The sequence below is a fragment of the Mobula birostris genome, chromosome 25 (genome assembly GCF_030028105.1).
Source record: "Mobula birostris isolate sMobBir1 chromosome 25, sMobBir1.hap1, whole genome shotgun sequence".
In the NCBI taxonomy this organism is placed as follows: Eukaryota; Metazoa; Chordata; class Chondrichthyes; order Myliobatiformes; family Myliobatidae; genus Mobula; species Mobula birostris.
The window spans coordinates 59,238,295-59,262,291 of record NC_092394.1 but is presented as its reverse complement, the minus strand read 5'-3'; the positions used below and the strand labels follow the sequence as shown (position 1 = coordinate 59,262,291).

At 41.1% G+C, this 23,997-nt stretch overlaps 2 protein-coding genes across 2 annotated transcripts in view; one reads left to right on the top strand and one right to left on the bottom strand.

Moving 5' to 3' along the window:
• The window catches only part of klhl22 (kelch-like family member 22), a 211,770-nt gene extending 208,185 nt beyond the window's left edge, over positions 1-3,585 (top strand). Inside the window, exon 7 of the mRNA XM_072243469.1 lies at positions 3,263-3,585. Within this exon, the coding sequence (XP_072099570.1) occupies positions 3,263-3,310 (48 nt within the window). The 3' untranslated portion in view covers positions 3,311-3,585. The remainder of the gene's footprint in view (positions 1-3,262) is intronic.
• crkl (v-crk avian sarcoma virus CT10 oncogene homolog-like) overlaps positions 1-23,997 on the bottom strand; it is a 74,804-nt gene that overhangs the window by 31,144 nt on the left and 19,663 nt on the right. The window lies entirely within an intron of this gene.

The following is a 23,997-nucleotide window of genomic DNA, read 5'->3' as shown; positions in this document are numbered from 1 at the left end:
CTGAGAAGCTGCTGGGGGCAAGGTTAAAGATTTCTGGATAACTGGGGTCTTTTCTGATGAAGGCACCCAAACCTAAGGGGGGAGGGGGACAATATCCTTGCAGGCAGGCTTGATAGAGTTGTTGGAGAGGGTTTAAACTGATCTGACAGGGAGATAGGAATGAGAGTGATAGGGCTGATGGATGACAAGCAGATGATAGGGCTAAATCACAGTCAGTGGGATGAGTTGCAATGTAAAGGGGAGAGGGCAAAAATCAAAAAGGGTGACAGATACAGGACTGAAGATGCATGCAGTATATGGAATAAGGTAGATCTTGTAGTTCAGAGATTCACAGATTATGACGTGGACATCACTGAGTCATGGCTGAAAGGAGGATACACATTGTATCGAAAGGACAGAAAGATAGGCTGAGAGTTGAATGGATTGGGTATTGTGAAATGAACTGCATCTGATTAGGGAGTACAGGTTTCCCCCGCCATCCGAAGGTAGAGCATTCCTATGAAACAGTTCGTAAGCCGGAATGTCGTAAAGCAAAGAAGCAATTACCATTCATTTATATGGGAAAATTTTGTGAGTGTTCACAGACCCAAAAATAACCTACCAAATCATGCCAAATAACACAAAACCTAAAATAACAATAACATATAGTAAAAGCAAGAATATGATAAATACACAGCTTATATAAAGTAGAAATACTTATCCACAATCATTGCCTGAACTGTTCTCCGTAGCGAAGATCTCACGCAAGCGCTGTTAGCAAAAACACGGCACAAGCGCTCTCCGGTAACCTTTAGGCTATGAAGCTGCCACATCATACCAAATAACACGTAAAAATACATAGCCGATATAAAGTAGAAATAATGTATGTACAGTGTAGTATCACTTAGCGGAATTGGGACAGCGCAGAGCACACTGGTGATGGTGTGTTAGGCTGAGTCGTCAAGAGTTTGGGTGGTGCAGTGGCCCCCACCCTCCAGGCTGCCGACTGTCCGCCCAGATCAGTGCTGATTGCATCGCCTCTGATCTGGGCCGACAATTACGTGTCGGGCGGCACCTAATTAATTAGCATGTTTATTTCGGCTTTTTTTCTTAAAGATGCGCTGAGTACCTCCCAGCTACCGCTGCATTCTCCGCGAGTCGGTATCTGCCGCGGCCTGGGTTTTGGGGTGGTGGGACACTGGGGTGCCATCTCGTCATCTGTTTCCATTAGGGCAGGCAGCTCATCTTCTCCTATATCAGCCTGCCTCGATGTCGAAGGTCGAGGTTTGTCATCTGCCGTGGCTGATGTGGAAAGCTTGCTTGACTGCTGAGCCTCGCGCATTTTTCTATCATACAGTTCTTTGTAAGGACTCAAACCATCCTGCAAATATCCCCTAAACTGACGTACCCTTTCAAAATTAAAGTCGTACTTTATCATTACTCATTCGGTTTCCATTGTTATTCTTTCCTCTTCCAATTGCATCAGCTCTTCATCAGTTCTTGGTCATGGGATGCCAAAACCTCTTCAACATCACCTTAGTCAACTTCCACAAGCCAAACTCACTTTGTCCCTACTTCATTCACCACGATCAAAATGCTTAATTATGTCTAGTTTTATGCTAAGTGTAACACCCTTACGAGCTCTTTCAGGCATAGAAGTCACCTTGCTAACGGCTGCTCACAGGCATGTGTTTAAGCAATGCTGGTGAGAATGCTATTCCGAATCTGGGGGAGAGTGGCTGCTCGGGGCGCACGCTGCCTTTTATTGCACGCTGATTTTTTGGCGTGCTGCCTTTCTTCGTAACAGTGAAAACATTTTATGTTAGCGAAAACAGGGTACTAATGTAGGTCTTTTCTAACAGTGAGGTTTCGTAAAGTGAACGTTCGAAAAGCGGGGGACACCTGTACAAGGTAAAAGAACTCTCAGGATGCAGTGATCATGATAGAATTCATCCTTCACTGCTGAGGCCTCACTATTATGAACAGTTTTGTGCCCCTAATCTAAGAAAGGATGAACTGACATTGGAGAGGGTTCAGAGGAGGTTCAGTGGAATGATTCTGAGAATGAAAGGTATATTTTGTGAGAAGCGATTGAAGGCTCTAAGCTTTTACTCGCTGAAATTTAGAAGAATGGGGGGAGGGGAAGAGGGGGACTCTCACTAAAGCCTATCAAATATTGAAAGGCCTAGATAGAGTGGATGTGGGAAGGATGTTTTCTATGGTAAGGGGCGTCTAACACCAGAGGGCCAAAACGTCGACTGTGCCCTTTCCCATACTCGCTGCCTGGCCTGCTGAGTTGAATATTTTGTGTGTTGCTCGGGATTTCCAGCATCTACAGATGCTCTCATTTACAAAATTCAAAGATGGTCATACGACAACCAATAAATTGCTTTCTTCAACTGTAAGAAAAAAACTTTTGCATAATGTGTCATTCAATTTGTATGCAGAAAAGACTCAAACTGATTGGCTTTAAAAGCTGATCCATCAACCAGGTTACAACACCTTAGCACTAGCCATAAAGCAACAGGAACTTCACATAAGCCCAAGGCCTGTAGTGTGTCCATTTAATGTCTTATTGGAAATATGCATCTCTGAATGCAGAACCTCCCATTACTGCAATTATATGAGTTTAACAATGATCCTAGACTAGGATTAGATTTTCAATCTTTGACATAGCAGCTACATTACTGAGTGAAGTTTATACATCAAGAAACTGATTGATAACCACTAGAACTTATCTCCATTGGCTGAGCCAGGGAAATTGTATCCATTCATTTTATCCCCCAAAATGGCCAATAAGAAGCCTGCAATGTCCACGCAAGACATATTTTTGCTTAAAGCAGATGTGCTAATTGTATTAACGTCCTCAAGGATTACCAACAGAGGCCAGATATAAAATGTATCAAGTTCTCTGCTTGTGCAGCTCCAAATAATATTCCAAACTATTTACACTGATCAGAACCTTAACAACTCTCAAGGAGCTGGTTGTGGACTACAGGAGGATTGGAGACAGGCTAACCCCTATTGACATCAATGGATCTGGGGTTGAGAGGGTGAACAGCTTTAAGTTCCTCGGCATCCACATCACTGAGGATCTCGCATGGTCTGTACATACTGGCTGTGTAGTGAGAAAAGCACAACAGCATCTCTTTCACCTCAGACGGTTCAGGAAGTTTGGTATGGGCTCCCAAATCCTAAAGACTTTCTACAAGGGCACAATTGAGAGCATCCTGACTGGTTGTATCACTGCCTGGTATGAGAACTGTATTTTTCTTATTCACAGGACTCTGCAAAGAGTGATGCGGACAGCCCAGTGCATCTGTGGATGTGAACTCCCCACTATTCAGGACATTTACAGAGGCAGGTGTGTAAAAAGAGCCCGAAGGACCATTGGGGACTCCAGTCACTCCAACCACAAACTGTTCCAGCTGCTAGCATCTGGGAACGGTACCACAGCATTAAAGTCAGGACCAACAGGCTCCGCAGCTTTTACCACCAGGACTTCAGACTGATTAACTCACGCTGATACAATTATATTTCTACACTATATTGATTGTCCTGTTGTACATATTATTTGAGATATTACTATAAATTGCACATTTAGATGGAGACATAACACAAAGATTTTGAGTCCTCATGTATGTGAAGGATGTAAAAAATAAAGTCAATTCAATTGCATATCTTTGATAAGATAGGCCAAAGGCACTTTCACACACACAAAATGTTGGAGGAACTCAGCAGGCTGGGGGGCGGGGGGGGGAGGAGAGGGGGGGGGGCTTTTGAGAAATTGATGTTCATGTCATCAGGTTGGAGGCTACCCAAGTAGAATACAAGGTGTTCCTCCAACCCAAGTGTGGTCTTATCTTAACAGTGGAGGAAGCCATGGATGGACACATGGGAATGGGAGTGGGAAGTGGAATTAAAATGGATGGCCACTGGAAGATACAGCTTGTTCTGGCGGATGGAGCGTAGATGCTCGGTGAAGCAATCTCCCAACCTATGTCACCACACACAGATTGCCCTACAAGTTGTATTTCATCCCATTATTGCTCTTTGATTGCCCTGGTTCAATGCCCTGCAATTCCCGAAACAGTACAGTAGCAGCACATCTTGCATATTGTAATAGTTCTTCCAAAGGGTAATTTAAGAGCAAAGAAATTGGTGCACTAAACTGTGATACACATTCAGTAAATGGATGTTACAGCAAAGGAAGCATAGGAAAGGGAGAATTACACTGGGGGAAGAAATTTTGGAAATGCTGAGTTTTTGTGTTAGCAAACTGATTCCTAGCAACCACCCAATGTAGATTTTTGAAGCACATAGAAGGTTAAATTTCCCCCATTTATATCACCCTAATAACCTGCAGAAAGTTTGTGGACAAGAGTCTCCTAGAACTTAGCTCAGTCACTTGAGGGAATCAGTGAAAAACCTCCTGCAATATTTTACTGATTTTTTTGAAATCTCTTGTATGGCTTGTGTCCAGATGTACTGGATGGGCATGCTGGCCTTTCGCTCTGTTCATGCTCAGACAGCCAAGATATTTTAACATAATGACACCTATCCAGATTGATTCAGTACAAATGACTGAAACTTACCACTGACTGGACTGTTAATTTACAAAGCAGAGGATTCTACAGCAGAGACTGCCCTCTCCATTTTCATTGAATTGGACTCAGAACCTAGGATATTTGGAAGGGAAGAGAAAATGGAAAACAAGAAATATGGTGTAACCACTCTTCTTCAACTTCATGTCAAATTAAGATAGCAATGGGACTAGCCAAAGTCTACTATCTTAACCAATAATATCGACTTGCTCATGGACACAGGAACTGTGCCAATAGGGTTCAAGGGGAATGCAGAAGTGGAAAACTTAGACACTGATCAAGGAAATTTTACAAAAACACTTAAATGAACCCCATCTTTATTCAAAGGGCAAAATAGCATGCAAATTGTGCCCAGCCCACAATGACCACTGCATAACTGATGATTCCAAAGAACGGAAAGAAAAATTTGCTTACCTGACACAAAATAGTACAATTTGGTTTAATCCTGCATCTTCCAATAACAAGGTCTTAAAGGCAATCAGCTCAAAAGATTCAATTCCCCAAGCAATCAAGAATGAATACTGATATCCTATTTCCCAAAGTCAGAATACCATAAAATTATGGCTTTTTAAAAACAATTATAAAAGTGTATAGGGATTTGAACTACCACATGGACTAAAAATGTTCATGTGGGAAGACAGGTCAGTTCAGTATTTTATATGGAGATTAGATTAATAGCTTAGCTCTAATTGTTAAAATTATTGTAATTTCTTTCCAAAATTAGTTGAATCTATTTAATATAAATTGGATGCTAATACTTTGAATTAGAGTAGGTGGACTGGGGTTACTTAAAATATCCACTCTACAATTTGTTAAATTGATATAAGTCAATACCTTGTAATTTCCTTACACCATAATGACCAGATTCAGTTTCCTTGCTGATGATCTCTTTGTAGCAATATGATTCTGAGGTTTGAAAGTTTCAAAGTATTTATAAACATGCTTTATACTCTCAGAGCCTTGCTAATGTCTTTTAGCTAATTGGTGAGCATTGGACAGGCTGCCCATGAATTATGAAGGCCTGACTTATGGACACACTTACACATGAACAAGTTCCCATGATATTAAATTCAAATGGCTGAACTTCCCCCCCCCCACGACAAAATTGTTCCTCTCTTTAAGCAATTTTCTTCCAAATAAATCTGTGCCATTCATTATAATACAGCCACCATTTCATAATTTTAATGTATTTTCTGACTTGGGGACAAAGACGGCTCTTGGATGTCTGAAAAAAATAAAAACTTTTCGTTATCAAGGCCTGTATAGGGTATGTGCGAAACTAACTCCCCTACAAATGTTCCTTTGTCAGTCATCTCAAACCTCTACTTGGCACTTCCACATGACAAAAGAAGAAATGAGAAAATCAATCTTAAAACTAAAGCATTATATTGGCATCATGGCCAATATCAATGAACTATGCTTCAGCCTAAAATACTAGGTGCGAAGGAATGAACCAGGCTCATTCAATGTAATTATGACATGTTTCCTTTACAAAACTGCCCTACAAATAACCAACTTCACTCAGAAGGGAAATGTATTAATTTGTGATAGTGATTTTAACACTAACTTACATATTTGCATTGCATCTGCCCTGTTATTTGAGTGCTGCTTAGAAGACAAACTTTCATCTATATTGACTTTTGATTATCTCAGGAACTTTAAAATTCTGAATTTCAACCGTGTCTAATGTAGAAAATGTGCTTATATCTAAGCTTAAAATATCAACAAGACCATTTTGTGGTGTTTCAGAGATAAATATTGGCCAGAAGATTAAACCATTCTCAACATTGAAGCAGCAAAACACAATTGGGTGACCACTCTATGAAGCACCTGTGCTCATTACAGGTGACCCAGAGCTACTGGATGCCTGTCACAATTTTATTCCCCTCTAATCAAGCTCAGCTTAGGCTTCATTATAACATACATGCCTCCTGAATGTTATAATAAAGTCCAATAGCACATTCTGTAACTGGCTAGTTCTGCTGCAAGTCATCTATCAACCATCTTGACTTATCTTTCATAACTGAATTGGCCTAACCTGTTGGATACTTTCTTACAGCCCTTATTTTCCTTTATTGGTGTTTTGTCTAACTACTCTTTGAACTCCAACAACCAAATTACTTGAACAGCTAAACGCCATAGCAAATTTGGCCACATCTCATCAGGTATTTCCATTATCTGATCCATCCCTCCCCAACCTTTTTTGTAAAATGGACTGTAAAAGCTTTTATAGATATGTAAAAAGGAAAAGACTGGTAAAGACAAATGTAAGTCCCCTGCAGACAGAAACAGGTGAATTGATTATGGGGAGCAAGGACATGGCAGACCAATTGAATAATTACTTCAGTTCTGTCTTCACTAAGGAGGACATAAATAATCTTCCAGAAATAGTAGGGGACAGAGGGTCCAGTGAGATGGAGGAACTGAGCGAAATACATGTTAGTAGGGAAGTGGTGTTAGGTAAATTGAAGGGATTGAAGGCAGATAAATCCCCAGGGCCAGATGGTCTGCATCCCAGGGTGCTTAAGGAAGTAGCCCAAGAAATAGTGGATGCATTAGTGATAATTTTTCAAAACTCGTTAGATTCTGGACTAGTTCCTGAGGATTGGAGGGTGGCTAATGTAACTCCACTTTTTAAAAAAGGAGGGAGAGAGAAACCGGGGAATTATAGACCGGTTAGTCTAACGTCGGTGGTGGGGAAACTGCTGGAGTCAGTTATCAAGGATGTGATAACAGCACATTTGGAAAGCAGTGAAATGATCGGACAAAGTCAGCATGGATTTGTGAAAGGAAAATCATGTCTGACGAATCTCATGGAATTTTTTGAGGATGTAACTAGTAAAGTGGATAGGGGAGAACCAGTGGATGTGGTATATTTGGATTTTCAGAAGGCTTTTGACAAGGTCCCACACAGGAGATTAGTGTGCAAACTTAAAGCACACGGTATTGGGGGTAAGGTATTGGTGTGGGTGGAGAGTTGGTTAGCAGACAGGAAGCAAAGAGTGGGAATAAACGGGACCTTTTCAGAATGGCAGGCGGTGACTAGTGGGGTACCGCAAGGCTCAGTGCTGGGACCCCAGTTGTTTACAATATATATTAATGACTTGGATGAGGGAATTAAATGCAGCATCTCCAAGTTTGCGGATGACACGAAGCTGGGTGGCAGTGTTAGCTGTGAGGAGGATGCTAAGAGGATGCAGGGTGACTTGGATAGGTTGGGTGAGTGGGCAAATTCATGGCAGATGCAATTTAATGTGGATAAATGTGAAGTTATCCACTTTGGTGGCAAAAATAGGAAAACAGATTATTATCTGAATGGTGGCCGATTAGGAAAAGGGGAGGTGTAACGAGACCTGGGTGTCATTATACACCAGTCATTGAAAGTGGGCATGCAGGTACAGCAGGCGGTGAAAAAGGCGAATGGTATGCTGGCATTTATAGCAAGAGGATTCGAGTACAGGAGCAGGGAGGTACTACTGCAGTTGTACAAGGCTTTGGTGAGACCACACCTGGAGTATTGTGTGCAGTTTTGGTCCCCTAATCTGAGGAAAGACATCCTTGCCATAGAGGGAGTACAAAGAAGGTTCACCAGATTGATTCCTGGGATGGCAGAACTTTCATATGAAGAAAGACTGGATGAACTGGGCTTGTACTCGTTGGAATTCAGAAGATTGAGGGGGGGATCTGATTGAAACGTATAAGATCCTAAAGGGATTGGACAGGCTGGACGCAGGAAGATTGTTCCCGATGTTGGGGAAGTCCAGAACGAGGGGTCACAGTTTGAGGATAGAGGGGAAGCCTTTTAGGACCGAGATTAGGAAAAACTTCTTCACACAGAGAGTGGTGAATCTGTGGAATTCTCTGCCACAGGAAACAGTTGAGGCCAGTTCATTGGCTATATTTAAGAGGGAGTTAGATATGGCCCTTGTGGCTACGGGGGTCAGGGGGTATGGAGGGAAGGCTGGGGCGGGGTTCTGAGTTGGATGATCAGCCATGATCATAATAAATGGCGGTGCAGGCTCAAAGGGCCGAATGGCCTACTCCTGCACCTATTTTCTATGTAAGTTAACTCATTTTCTCATTCCCAGTTCTGATACAAGGGTTTGACCTGAGATTTTAAGCTCCACTGCCCCTTCTCCACTCCCCAATGATGCTGCCTCACCTGTTTCCAGCATCTACAGTTACGATTTTCACTTTGGAATGACACCCTTATTCTTGTACAAGTAGTATCCTGATATGTCCGAGATCCGATCAGCAACTTGTCCAGAGAAAGTCATCTTGGTAAAACACAGTACAGCATAAAAATGTAACACAGAATTCTGACAGTTTCCAGAGTGGCCGATCAATATCAAATTAGCCATAACAAAAGGAGCTTGAGGAACTGACTCCCTTTCACCAAAATGAACACATAGAACTATGGAAAATTGATATGTTGAGAAAAAAAAGTACTTTATTCTTAAACTGCAGTACGAGCTCCAACATAAAATTGCTTACTTGTCAAATTATATTTCGCATCGTCAGGCACAAATTATAATCCATGCCTTGGCAAAATTGGCTATTCAATCATTAGCTTTAATTATTTTTCAGAATGCGAACATCACTCCTAAAGTGAGCATTTTTGGCCATTCTGAAATGTTTGTGAATTGAATGCCTTTCAAGATCAGAGACAAGATTAAAAATATTCATCATCCAAGAGTAAACAAACTTCGCTGGTTCCAGCCTAGGCTGATTTCTAGCACATCTTGTCATACACTTTCTAAACCAGTAAACAAAACCAAATGACACTCAGTGAAGGTAAAAGTAAAAGCAATGAATAAAGTAACACTACCAGCTGCACAAACAGGCAGGAACGAGGTAGCTAAACCAAGAACATGCAAGTCTGGTTGTAATGCCAAATCATGTTCCACCCTGGAACCCCGAGCAACCAAGTACTACTGGGCTATTGCATGACTGACAGAACTGAAAGATATGGCCAACAGGATAGAAGGCGGAACCATCTGTTGCTCAAGGAAAGAGCAACACACTTACTGAAATGAAGCTGCTTCAAAGTTTCAGTCCTACTTGGGGTGGGGGGGGGGGTGGAATGGAGGTATTAAAGACATATTTATAAAGGATTACAAATGCAAAATAATTTATATTGTAATTCATAATAGTATGCAGATTTAAAATTCACTATATTAATATACAATGAAAAACACAGTAAGAAGGCCTACAATCTAACTGAATGAGTAATACATTCGAATTAAATAGGGCAGGTGCCCAAGGATATGGCTCAGGAGAACATTAAAATAATCAGAAATTAACAAAACAGTCTGCAATAAATCAGAACCAGCTTGATAGATTCTGGCAAAGATTATGAAGCAATACAAGTTTAAGTGTACTGGGGGTGGTGGGGAGACAGAAACAGACGAAAGGGATCAAGGTGAAGATCCAGAATGGCAAGGAGCATCTGGATAACTAAACGCCAATAAAGAAATATGGAATAAGCATCCACAGGTGATTAATAGGATTAAAGTCATCACTGCAATGTTAGAGGCAATTCAGTTAGTGAGTCAAATAGTGCTCATTTACCCTGGGATATTTTTGAGCAGTTATCAAAAATAAAAATAAAAGTTTTGAGTATTTACTGAGCAACTTTGTCATTCTTTGCTGCCATTTTACTTTACACACAGTACTGTGCAAAGGTCAGGCACAAAATAATTCTGTAAAATCAAGATGATTTAAATGTAATAACAAGTCTGAATGAAGTTGGGACCGATCAGACTCCTTCCTGATGGTATTGCATGATAGATGAGAATCTGCTTGTATTTAACAGCATTGAGCACTTCAGGAATTCTGACCAGATCACCAAATCTATTTGTAGAAGTGCAGCCCCAAACCTGCAGGGAACCTCCACTATGCATCACTGTTGGCTGCAGACATATCCACGTAGCACTCTCCAGTTCACCTGCAGACAAACTGCCTCCTGTTTGAGTCAAATCAGTCCAGTGCACTTACTGCCTTTGTTCAGCAGGCTAGCCTTGTGTTCTTATGCAAGAGTGTATCTCTTGGCTTTGTTTCCACTTCATTGGTTCAGTCAGCAACCCTTCCATGAAGACCACTTCTGACAAGACTTCTCCGGACTGTAGAGGGGCGTACTTGGGTTCCAGTAATTTCTGAGGGTTCAGAGCCTAGAGCAGTGCTGGACTTCTCAGTGAGAAGGGAGAGCAGTTTAATGTATCTTTCGTCTGCTCCATGGCCGACCACTGCTTTTCTGGACCTCGGTCTTGCCAGTTTTCTTGTGCTTCTTCAGTAGAGCTGGAACAGCACATCTTGAAACTCCAGTCTGCCACAAAATTGCTGCTTGGGAGAGACTCTGCTGATACAGGATGACCACTTTATGTCTTGATATGGCGACTTGTCATCCAGTTTGATTCCTTCTACATCCATTTTTTTCAGTTGGTTTAGCACATTCAACTCATTACATCACTGATCAATAGCACCCGTTTATCTTTCTTCAATCATGCACCTACAAAGTAATCAACTTTTTATTTGAAAAGTGGTCTATTACTTAATTTTACTTACTTTAAGAAAATATTTAAAAATTCTATGTAATATTTAACTTTGGCAAACTTTCTTTTCTACTGACATACTAATTCAAAAGATAAAAAACCTAAAATAAAATTTATATAAAAATATACAGTGCCTAAGACTTTGATTTAGTACAGCAGGTGTCCCGTAAAAGATTGTCCTTCCGACTCCACTTCCTCACCCATGTGTCACCCATACATCATTGTATGACTAAAATCTAGCAGTGAGAGATGCCCCCATTGATAAGTCTGCACTGAGGCCCTTGGGTACAAAAGCCTTTGCCCTTTCACTACCAGTTGAGGTGCAGTGTTGATGGAAGAAGATAGTGCCAGCGACCAAATGGCAATTTACATTTGGAGTTTTGGGCTGATTTTCGCTTCTGCTAACTCCTGGGAAAGCCTGGCAAGATTGAGAGTGGAGGGTCCAACCATCATTTCCTAATGGCAGCACGTAAACCCATTACTCCTCGCTGACTGAAATCGATGAGGACGAGAGCAGAAGACGAGTGGGTGCTCAGTACCATCCAACTGCATTTGACCGGTTTCCCTCTTGCTGCCCTCAAAAGTTGTTGCAGGTTTGATTGTCTCAACACAGCAAGTGGCTGTGGAACTCTCTAGTTTATGCTCCATGTGTTCTGGTTACTTTTTTTTTGCTGTGTGCGCAATTTGATCAAGGCGCCTCAGCACAGTAGAGGCTCTGCAGCTGAAGCCTGATGTCACCGACACAGTGGTAGTAAACTGAACTAACTCTGTGGATGTGGCTCTTGAAAAGTTTCAGGGATGGGAGGACTTCTGGGTCACCAAGAGAATGGCAGCATAGGAAAAGGTCTCTTGACAAAAAAGAACGTAAACTGCCTCAAAGTCGAAATTAGACAAATATTTAGTATTGTATAACTATATCAATAAAGGGGGCAAGGATGGAGTTCAAGTACAAGAATAAAAAGTCCGCTCAGAAGGCTGATTAGTATAAAAAGACGCAGCAAGACGAGGGGCCTAGCTCCTCAACGGGATGGAGATAATGCAGAAGAATCTGTGAATCTCACTTTGATTCTTGGAGAGATTCGTGATTTCCGACAAGATATCAACAAACAGCTGGAAGATATTAAAGGAGAAATAGGAAAAACTAATCTGAGGTTAGATGAAGCTGAAGTGAGGATTGTAGGGACTGATGAGAGGCTGCAGAACGCAGAGGAAGTGATAGGAGAAATGCTGAAGCTACAAGAGCAGCTCCAGTGGAAGCTAATAGACCAAGAAGGGAAAATGTGAGGATCTGCGGAATTCCCGAAGGAGCTGAAGGTAAACTTGGATTGGTGATTCCCTTTGTGGAGAAGCTGCTTAGAGAGAACCTTGAAATACCAAACGCAAAAGACCTACAGATGGAAAGGGCCCACCGCACGTTGGCACCACAACCCCCGGCAGATGCCCAGCCCAGATCGATTCTAGTCAGATTTCTCAGTTACAGAATGAAGGAAGAAGTGCTTAAACTGGCATGGCAAAAGAAAGGCTTTATGTGGAACAACTGTAAAATCAGTTCAGACCATGATTACATATGGGGGATCCTTGCCAGACGGAAGGAATACGCGGAAACACGGAGGGTCCTGAAGGAAAACAACATCAGATTTCAGACCCTATATCCAGCTTGGCTAAGAGTCTTTTACGACAAAGGGACAAGGAACCGACGCTACAGTGGAAGAGGCAACGTTGGATCTGGCGGTTCGGGGTCTACCCATAAAAGTTATCACCCAATCCGAGTTGCTACTGGAGAAGATTCGGCAGTGGTCATGGCAGCCAGTGCGGCGAGGATGCTGCACTCGAACCAGAGTGTCAGAGTTCAGACGTGAACGTACAGAGAGTACAGATTAATTAAGGGAAATGTCTGAAGAGAGTAAATCAGACTTAAAGGTAAAATGAAAGCTGATAATCGAAAATAATCTAGATGGAATAACTTGAATGATAGCAATATGGTCGAGACATGAAAAGAAGAGAATTCTCTATGACTGTTCACAGTGCAGAGGGTCCTCTAACACAGACTGGAGATGGGGGTTATCCCTCTGAACTGAGGCAGGTCGGTGCTCAGCCCTCACTGTTGGAAGACGGGGAAAATTTTCAAATGTTCTATGTTCAAAAATGCCTAGGATTTGGTTTTAAGTTCTGGTTTACTGTTGAGGAAGGATTGCTCACTGTTGGTTTAGAAAAGGAGAGTGTTTTTCTATTAGAGGTAAATGCAAATTGAACTGGTAAAAATAATTTCCTATAATGTAAATGGGGTTTTGAATCCAATTAAGAGAAATAAGATAGTCATAGTCATACTTTATTGATCCTGGGGGAAACTGGTTTTCGTTACAGTTGCACCATGTAATAAATAGTAATAAAACCATAAATAGTTAAATAGTAATATGTAAATTATGCCAGGAAATAAGTCCAGGACCAGCCTATTGGCTCAGGGTGTCTGACCCGCCAAGGGAGGAGTTGTAAAGTTTGATGGCCACAGGCAGGAATGACTTTCTATGACTCTCTGTGTTGCATCTCGGTGGAATGAGTCTCTGGCTGAAGGTACTCCTGTGCCCATCCAGTACATTATGTAGTGGATGGGAGACATTGTCCAAGATGGCATGCAACTTGGACAGCATCCTCTTTTCACCACCGTCAGAGAGTCCAGTTCCATCCCCACATCACTGGCCTTATGAATGAGTTTGTTGATTATGTTGGTGTCTGCTACGCTCAGCCTGCTGCCCCAGCACACAACAACAAACATGATAGCATTGGCCACCACAGACTTGTAGAACATCCTCAGCATCGTCCAGCAGATGTTAAAGGACCTCAGTCTCCTCAGGAAATAGAGACGGCTCTGACCCTTCTTGTAGACAGCCTCAGTGTTCTTTGACCAGTCCAGTTTATTGTCAATTCGTATCCCCAGGTATTTGTAATCCTCCACCATGTCCACACTGACCCCCGGATGGAAACAGGGATCACCAGTACCTTAGCTCTCCTCAGGTCCACCACCAGCTCCTTAGTCTTTTTCACATTAAGCCGCAGATAATTCTGCTCACACCATGTGACAAAGTTTCCTACCGCAGCCCTGTACTCAGCCTCATCTCCCTTGCTGATGCATCCAACTATGGCAGAGTCATCCGAAAACTTCTGAAGATGACAAGACAAGAAGAGTCTAAATTGGAAAAAAAAGAGGGCACAAATAGCTTTCCTTCAGGAAAGGCACACGAGCCAATCCGAACATGAAAAATTAAAAAGAATGGGCTTTAAGCATGTATTTTATTCATCATATAAATTGGGCCACAAAAGAGTAGCAGCTACTTTAATATCAACTTCTCATAATTATGAACATATTTCAGAGACTAAAGACATGGACAATTTGTAAAAATTACAGGAAGAATAAAAGGTACTGAAATAACATTGTTGAATGTTTATGCTCCACCAGGTTGTGAATGGTCAATCTATAGACACATTTTTGACCTAATGGTCAGCTCTCAAGGGGTAGTAATCTGCGGAGGGGATTTTAATATTAGGTTAAGCCCTGCATTAGATTCTTCGAGAACAGTTATTCAGAATAAACCTCTGACTAGGAAGGTGAATTCATTGATGGAGGAGCTGGGAATTAGAGATGTGTGGAGGGAATTACACCCCACTAGTAAAGATTATATGCATTATTCTTTCCTCATTCAGCTTATTCGAGGATAAACATTTAAAATATTTAACACAGATAGATTCAGGATAAAAGAGTGTAATATTGCAACAATTGATCTGTCGGACCACAGTTCAGACTCTATGTCTCTAATTCTGGAAACGAAAATGAGGAAAACACTATGGAGGTTAAATTCACATATACTCAATAACCCAAAAGTAATGGGGAAATTAAGGGGAGAAATCAAAGAATACTTAGACCATAATGACATGGGAGAAACATCACTAGTGATCTTATGGGATACATCGAAAGCTGTACTGAGAGAGAAAATTATTTCCATTACTACTCACATGAAAAAAATTCAATGCACAAAAATTAGCAGACCTTCAAGGAAAATTAAAACAACTTCAAGTTGTAGGTAGCAACAAAATTAGTTCTAATTTAAAACAGGAAATTAAGGAAGTGCAAGTGAAATTGATGATATATACACATTGGAAACTCAAGGAAACTTTCTTTACCTGAGACAAAAGAATTATGAAGTAGGAGGAAAATCAGCTAGATTATTAGCATATAAATTACGTAAACAACAAGCAGACAATACAATTCATAAAATAAAGAATCCAAAAACAAAGCTTGTGGAGAATACAATAAGGGAAATTCAAGAGTTTTGAAACATATTATGGAGAGCTGTACTCCCAACCCCAGGCCTCCAATGAGCCCTATATAGACACTTTCCTGAATTCTTTAGATCTACCCAAGCTCACAGATTTACAAAATGAATGCCTATTAGAACCAGTAACTGCCAAAGAACTGGACACGGCCATCTCTAGATTAAAGGCTGGAAAGTCTCCAGGCTCTGATAGGTTTACCTCAGAGTGGAACAAACCACTGAAGTCACAGTTAGTTCCATTATTACTTAACACCTGTAATTGGATCTTAGAGAGAGGAGGAATTCCACCTTCCTGGAGAAAGGCGATTATCTCAGTTATTCTTAAAGAGGGTAAAGACAAACTAGAATGTGGTAATTACGTGGCTTACCTCTTTGCACACTGTGGGTTCGCCAAGAAGGTGTGGAGGAGAATGGAAGGGACAGTGCGAAGATTCATGCCCAGCAGCTGCGTTACCGAGGACTCCGTGATCTACGGGCTGTTCCCAGGGATGCACACGGAGACAAACATCCGGTGCTGCTGGCAGATCATCAATTCGGTGAAAGACCCGCTTTGGTCTGCCCGAAACCTGGTGGTCTGCCAGCAAATGGAGATGTGTGTGACTGAATGCTGCCGACTGGCTCGCTCTCACCTGCAGGAGTACGTGCTGAGGGATGCACTCAAGCTTGGTGCTGCCACTGCGAAGGCCCGGTGGGGAAGGACCACAATTTAAGGTTCATCACCCGTGTGAGGGGTCGGGTGGGGAGCAGAATAACCCCCATCAGCGGTGTGGACAGATGAATCAACATGGTGCCCCAGGAGTGGGTGGAATTGTTAATTTGGAAAAGGAGTTAGAGCCAACGGCTGCCTTTGTTGTTGATAATTTTATTGTAAATAAGTCTTAACTCTTGACCAAATGAGTAAATAAACGATTTATTGTAAACACCTTTCATTTGTATATGAAGAGAGTCAACGCATAATTTTATTGTAAATAACTTTATTATTGAATGACTCAGGGTCAACAAATTTTTTTTTAATATATGTATACAACTTTATATTGTAATACTTCCGAATAAAGTATTTTTGGAGAAAAAACTACCGGCCAATCAGTGTTCTTAATTTGGACAAATTATTTACATCTATATTAGCTTATAGACCGGAAAAGCTTCTACCTGGCTTCACCTACTTAGACTAGACTGGATTCATTCAGGAAAGAGAAACTCAGGACAACATAAGGAGAACTTAACACATACTAGAACAGGTTATTAAGAACGGGACAGAGACAATGGTAGTGGGATTAGACGCTGAGAAAGCTTTTTATTCAGTTAGCTGGGTACTCCTATACAGAGTGTTGGGAAGATACGGCTTTCAAGAAAAGTTTAAAGTAATCCATACTTTATATGACAGCCCTACAGCTCCAATTAAGATAAATGGGGACCTCTCTGACTTATTTTGGAGAGAGGAACTAGACAGGGATGCCCAATTTCTCCTCTCCTTTTTGCACTATACATTAAACCTCTTGCCCAACTAATCAGACAGAGCGAAATTGTAAACTGTATCAAGGTGGCAGGGATTGAACAGAAGGTGGTGCTATTCGCAGATGACGTTTTAGTCTATTTGAGTGAACCAGAAAAAACCACGAAGAAATCTGCAGATGCTGGAATTTCAAGCAATGCACATAAAAGTTGCTGGTGAATGCAGCAGGCCAGGCAGCATCTCTAGGAAGACATACAGTCGACGTTTCAGGCCGAGGCCCTTCGTCAGGACTAACTGAAAGAGCTAGTAAGAGATTTGAAAGTGGAAGGGGGAGATCCAAAATGATAGGAGAACACAGGAGGGGGAGGGATGGAGCCAAGCACTGGACAGTTGATTGGCAAAAGGGATATGAGAGGATCATGGGACAGGAGGCCGAGGGAGAAAGGGGGAGGGTGGGAACCCAGAGGATGGGCAAGGGGTATAGTGAGGGGGGCAGGGGGAGAAAAAAGGGGGGGGGGGGAGAGAGAGAGAGAGAGAGAGAGAGAGAGAGAGAGAGAGAGAGAGAGAGAGAATGTGTGTATAAAGAAATAACAGATGGGGTACGAGGGGGAGGTGGGGCATTAGCGGAAGTTTGAGAAGACAATGTTCATGCCATCAGGTTGGAGGCTACCCAGACGGAATATAAGGTGTTGTTCCTCCAACCTGAGTGTGGCTTCATCTTTACAATAGAGGAGGCCGTGGATAGACATATCAGAATAGGAATGGGATGTGGAATTAAAATGTGTGGCCACTGGAAGATCCTGCTTTCTCTGGCGGACAGAGCATAGGTATTCAGTGAAATGATCTCCCAGTCTGTGTCAGGTCTCGCCAATATATAGAAGGCCACATCGGGAACACCGGACGCAGTATATCACCCCAGCCGACTCACAGGCTGGGGTGATACACTGGGGTGAAAACAATCATTTATAGGATTGTTTATACTGTTGGATGAGTTTGGGAAAATATCAGGATATAAAATTAATGTAAAGAAAACGCAGGTTTTGTCCTTAAATTATACAGCATCCAAAAAACTGCAGGATACATATGATCTTAAGTGGGAAGCTAAATCATTAAAATATTTAGGAATAACCCTGCCAAAAGATCTTTCAACATCATCACAGGTAAATTATGGGCCATTAATTTCAGAGAAAAAAGCAGATATACACAGGTGGAATCTTATCCCCTTTTTAAATTCAAGGATAAATACCATAAAAATGAATATTCTCCCTCGGTTACTTTACCTTTTCCGGACTTTACCTGTGGAGGTGGACGATAATCAATTCAGGGAATGGGACAAATGGATTTCCCACTTTATCTGGCAAGGAAAGAAACCTAGAATCCGATTTAACACCTTACAGTTAGGAAAGGAAGGAGGAGGTATGGCACTTCCTTGTTTGAGAAATTGTTTTTATGCTTCACAGATAACCCCTCTGTTATATTGGTGCAATAGGAAATATAAGGCTAGATGGAAAGAAATAGAATTTGGATTGATTGAGATTCCCACTACAGGCCTCAAATGCGCACAAAGGATTGATGGCCCAATTGTTAAAGATTAAAAACAGCTGGATAAATCTCACATAAAAGTATGGCAGAAGGTGGCTAATTCATGTGGAATCAATAACATGTTAAAACTTTTCAGATGGTGTGCTTTTGATAGCGAATTTCTTCCCAGCAGAGGAGATAAAAGATTTGAACTGTGGATAAAGAAAGGTCTTACAACCTACCTCTCATTCACACATAAAAGTGTATTACAAAGTTTCAATCCCTGCAGGACAAACATGGCCTAGAACACAATGACTTTTTTTTTTTAGGTACCTTCAAGTATGACATCATGTTAACCAGAATTGTAGATATACAGACTTATCAACAGTAGAATTATAAACCCCATTTCCAGAAAAGTTGGGATATTTTCCAAAATGCAATAACAAAAATCTGTGATATGTTAATTCACATGAACCTTTATTTAACTGACGAAAGTACAAAGAAAAGATTTTCAATAGTTTTACTGACCAACTTAATTGTATTTTGTAAATATACACAAATTTAAAATTTGATGGCGGCAACACACTCAACAAAAGTTGGGACAGAAGCATGTTTACCATTGTGTTACATCACCTTTCCTTTCAGTAACACTTTTTAATCGTTTTGGAACTGAGGATACTAATTATAGTAGATTTGCAATTGGAAATGTTGTCCATTCTTGCTTGATACAAGACTTCAGCTGCTCAACAGTCCGTGGTCTCCGTTGTCTGATTCTCCTCTTCATGATGCGCCATACATTTTCAATAGGAGGTAGATCTGGTCTGGCAGCAGGCCAGTCAAGCACACGCACTCTGTGTCTACAAAGCCACGCTGTTGTAGCCTGTGCAGAATGTAGTCTGGCATTGTCCTGCTGAAATAAGCATGGACATCCCGGAAAGAGATGTTGCCTTGATGGCAACACATGTCTCTCTAAAATCCTAATATACGCCTCAGAGTCAATGGTACCTTCACATACATGCAACTCACCCATGCCGTGGGCACTGATGTACCCCCATACCATAACAGGTGCTGGCTTTTGCACCCTTCGCTGATAACAATCTGGATGGTCGTTTTCATCTTTGGCACGGAGAACTCGACGCCCATTTTTTCCGAAAACTAGCTGAAATGTGGACTCATCTGACCACAGCACACGGTTCCACAGTCTTTCGGTCCATCTGAGATAAGCTTGGGCCCAGAGAACTCGCCAGCATTTCTGCATAGAGTTGATGTATGGCTTCCTCCTTGCGTAATACAGATTCAAGTTGCATTTCTGGATGCAGCGACGGACTGTGTTGAGTGACAATGGTTTTCCGAAGTACTCCTGAGCCCAGGTGGCTATAATTGTCACAGTAGCATGACTTTTCTGTGCACTCTTCCATCTTATTTTAACTCTGTCCCAACTTTTGTTGAGGGTATTGCAGGCATCAAATTCTAAATTTGTGTACATTTACAAAATACAATTAAGTTGGTCAGTAAAACTATTGAAAATCTTTTCTTTGTACTTTTGTCAGTTAAATAAAGGTTCACATGAATTAACATATCACAGATTTTTGTTTTTATTGCATTTTGGAAAATATCCCAACTTTTCTGGAAATGGGGTTTATAGAATTTTTTCAAGATTCTGAATTCAGCTTACAGTTCAATACCAAGTAAATCAACTTCTCGATTATATAATGCCACCTCTCATGACAAAAATGAAAACACATTGTATATTAAAGAGAAGTGAGAGAAAGAAGCGGGGTTAGTAGGTTAGTACTTTCAGAGGAGGCTCGGGGGAAAATATGCAGCTTCCAGTGGTTTTTGATTTGGAAAGAACATTGTTGGAAAAATATAACATACCTCAAGACCCCATACCAGGAAAAATATAAAGACACAAACGTGGCGTGTTGGAGAAGGTGTGGCTCCAAGGAGGTAAATCATTTCCATATTTTTAGGGATTGCCCTAAATTAAGTTTATATTGGGAAGGTATTTAAGACTCAGATACCTCTGAACTCTGAGACTCTCTACTTGGGGCATATATTGTTTTTGGAACAGAAGAAAGATATAAAGCTGCTGTAGGCCCTTTTAGCGGCAAGTAAGAAATCAATCACCAGAAAGTGGTTAAATCCAACATCACCTACGTTAGAAGACTGGCATGAAATCATTTTGGAAATATTTAAAATGGAAAAGATAACCTCCTCTCAGAATTCAAAAGGACAAATTTTTATCAAATTTCGAATAAATGGATTGAATTTATAACCCCACAGCGAGCAGACTTTAGATGACTCTCCTAATGGTTTATACTGTTTGTCTCATCAACATAATAATGGTGTTAACATAAGCACCCTTGGCTCGAATATTTACTGTTCTTTCTTTTGGAAAATGTGGAATTAACACAAGTAAAGATCTGGGGAAATTTTGGACCAGAAAGAAATGGACAAGAGATACATGGAAATTAGTATTCAATCACTATTATTAAGATAGCTTTACTCACTAAAAAAATGGAAAAGATTATACATATAAAAAAAAGAAAAGTTTCAAGGACACTGTGGTTTGATGCTTGGTGCTATTTGCTCACTTTTGCTGTTTGTGCGATTTGTTCTTTTATTCACATGGTTGTTTTATGTTTTCTTTAAATATGTTCCATGGTGTTTCTTTGTTTCATGGCTGCCTGATGGAGGACAAATCTGAGGATTTATACTATATACACACTTCGAAACTTCGTACTTAGAAATCTTGTGAAAGTGTGCACTTTATAAAGGCAGGTTCAATGACCAGACCTGGTCTGTAATATGTGTGGCTTGGATGAGCAGCTGCAGAACCCTGCATTCTAGTCCACCATGTTTCAATCCTACAAAATCTGGTATGAGATAGAAGTGGCCAACTATGACATTTTTTAGGGTGCCCTGTCTTCACGCAAAAATAGCCATTTACAGGTCCAGGGAGTGGAATGCTCAGTCTGGTCCTTTTGATTTATTTGTTGCTGTTAAGTTTCTTTTTAAGGGAAAGAACAGATTCCAGGTCTGTTCAGAAGTAGTATCCTGCATGAAAACATGGAGGAACTACTTTTGATTGAAGGTAAATAATCTGGGTTCACTAAGGTACAGAGGGGGGCGAGATTTAACTAGAGGTAAAAGAGCAGTCAAAAACAATCATTAGCTCACATCAGGACCAGTACATTTGGCCCAGTGTGCCAATTAGCTGAAGTTCAAAGTAAATGTATCAAAGTACACAGATGGCACCATATACAACCCCGAGATTCATTCTCTTGCAGACGGACAAATCCAATAACCAGGAGAATCAATGAAAGACCACATCAACAGTGTGCAAAAGAAACTGTAAATGGAAAGAAAAATGAAATAATAATTAAGACACTACACAACAGCATTAAACAATAAGGCCTACACAGCAATATCTATGAAAACCACAAACTAAACACCACTAGAGTCATCCAAATGGTTCAGGCAATTGAGGAATGCAAGTCCTTGACAATGCCCATACCTCAGGTTTTACTAGCTGGAGTTAAGAAAAAAAACTAAAGTCATAATAACAACAACAACAAATAAAAAATGAAGAATGAGATGAAGAGTTCTTGAAAGTGACTGCATAGATTGTGGGAACATTTCAGTGATGGGCAAGTAAAGTTGAATGAAGTTATCCCCTCTGGTTCAACAGCCTAATGGTTCAGAAGTAACAACTGTTTCTGAACCTGCTGGTGAGTCCTGAGGCTCTTGTACCTTCTTCCTAATGGCAACAGCAAGTGATCATGACCTGGATGGTGGGGTACCCTGATGATGGATGCAACAATGCTTCGTCTAGATGTGCTCAACGGCGGGGAAGGCTTTACCAGTGATGGACTGGGCCATAATCACTACTTTTATAAGCTTTTCTGTTCAAGAGAATATGAATATTAGAAATAGGAGCAGGAGTAGGCCATCTGGTCGATCCCTGCTCCACCATTCAATAAGATCAAGGTTTTCCCCATAACCCTCAATTCCCCAATGCAAAAATCTATCCAACCTTGTCTTAAATACATTCACTGAGGTAGCCTCCACTGCATTGCTGTTTCCATACCAAGCCTTGATGCAGCTAGTCAATACACTCTCCACCATACATCTACAAAAGTTTGTAAAATCTTTAGTTAGCAAGTCGTCTTTAGCTGAGGAAGTAGAGAAGCTGATGTGATTTCTTTGTAATTGTACTTACATGCTGGGCCCAGGACAGGTCTTCTGAAATAATCATAAATTTAAAGTTGCAGAGCCCCCCGCCCCATTAACTTTCATGAAAATAGTTCAAAGGTATAAAAGAGTACTACAGTATTACAAAACCGCTTCAGCTCCTAACAGTTATCGACAGACGAATTCATCCAGGATACACGCAGAACAAAATTATTAGACACCTAGTGCAGAAAATGGACTATCAACTTTGAAAGCTATCAACAATTGCATTCTCTGACTCATTTGTATGTTACCATCAAATTCTATGTAGTTCCTAGCTTGTTGACTCCCAACCTTTTCTGGCATCTCCAAGCCTGAACGCTTGAAACCGCAGTAAACAAAACAGTTCAGAATTGTGTTACTGCTTATTTCCTGCTAATGATCAGCGACAAAAATCACTGCTTTTTGAAAATGAACATGCAACTGATGCTATTTAAAAAACGTTCCAAGCACAATAGTGTATAACTATGTTTGGCTGACACTAGAACCTACTCAGTTAAAAGTCTCCTGTCCCAATTAGGTGGCATAGTAGTGTCCCAAATAAACTAAGGGAATCCTGGCAATTTTCTCGATCAACACCAGAATCCACTGTACATACAGCACAAGTCATGCCAATAGCAATAATCCTCAAAGGACAAAGCTGCCTATGCATGGAGCTGCAGGAGATGGCTGAGATTTTGAAAGGTCTATTTCTCCTTGGAGAATAAAAATGAGGGTAGTAAGTAGTGAAGACAGGAAGGAGGTACTAGCAACTTTAAGGTGGGCAAATCCCCAGGCATGACCAAGTTCAGCCCTGGACTTTATGGAAGGCCAGGGAAGAAATCGCAGAGATTTTTGGCAGTAAAGTTAGACAGTGCCTGATGTTCAAAAAGGTTGCAAGGATAGGCCAAGCTGGAGAATTACAGGCTGGTCAGCCTGACTCCAGTTACTGGAGGGAATTCTGAGTAACATCTACCACCACTTGGATAACGAAGGCCTGATCAGGAATGGGCAGCATGGTTTTGAGTCCTACAAATCTTTTCCAAAGAGGAAACTAAAGGGATAGTTGATGCTAGCCAGTGAAAGCTATCTACACAAAGTTCAGGAAGGCCTGAATAGCAGGCTGTTCTGGAATGTTTGGCTAAATCAGATTCAGGGGGAGTTAGCAGGTGGAGTCAGAATGTGATAGGAAGCAGAGTGTGATGGTTGAAGGTCTACTCTCTGACTGCAGGCCTGTAACTAGTGAGGCACCCCACTATCACACCTGCTATGATTTGGTCATGAATATAAATGACACAATAGAAAGCTTGGTGACAATATTAAACTAGAGGGTCTTGTTGATGGTG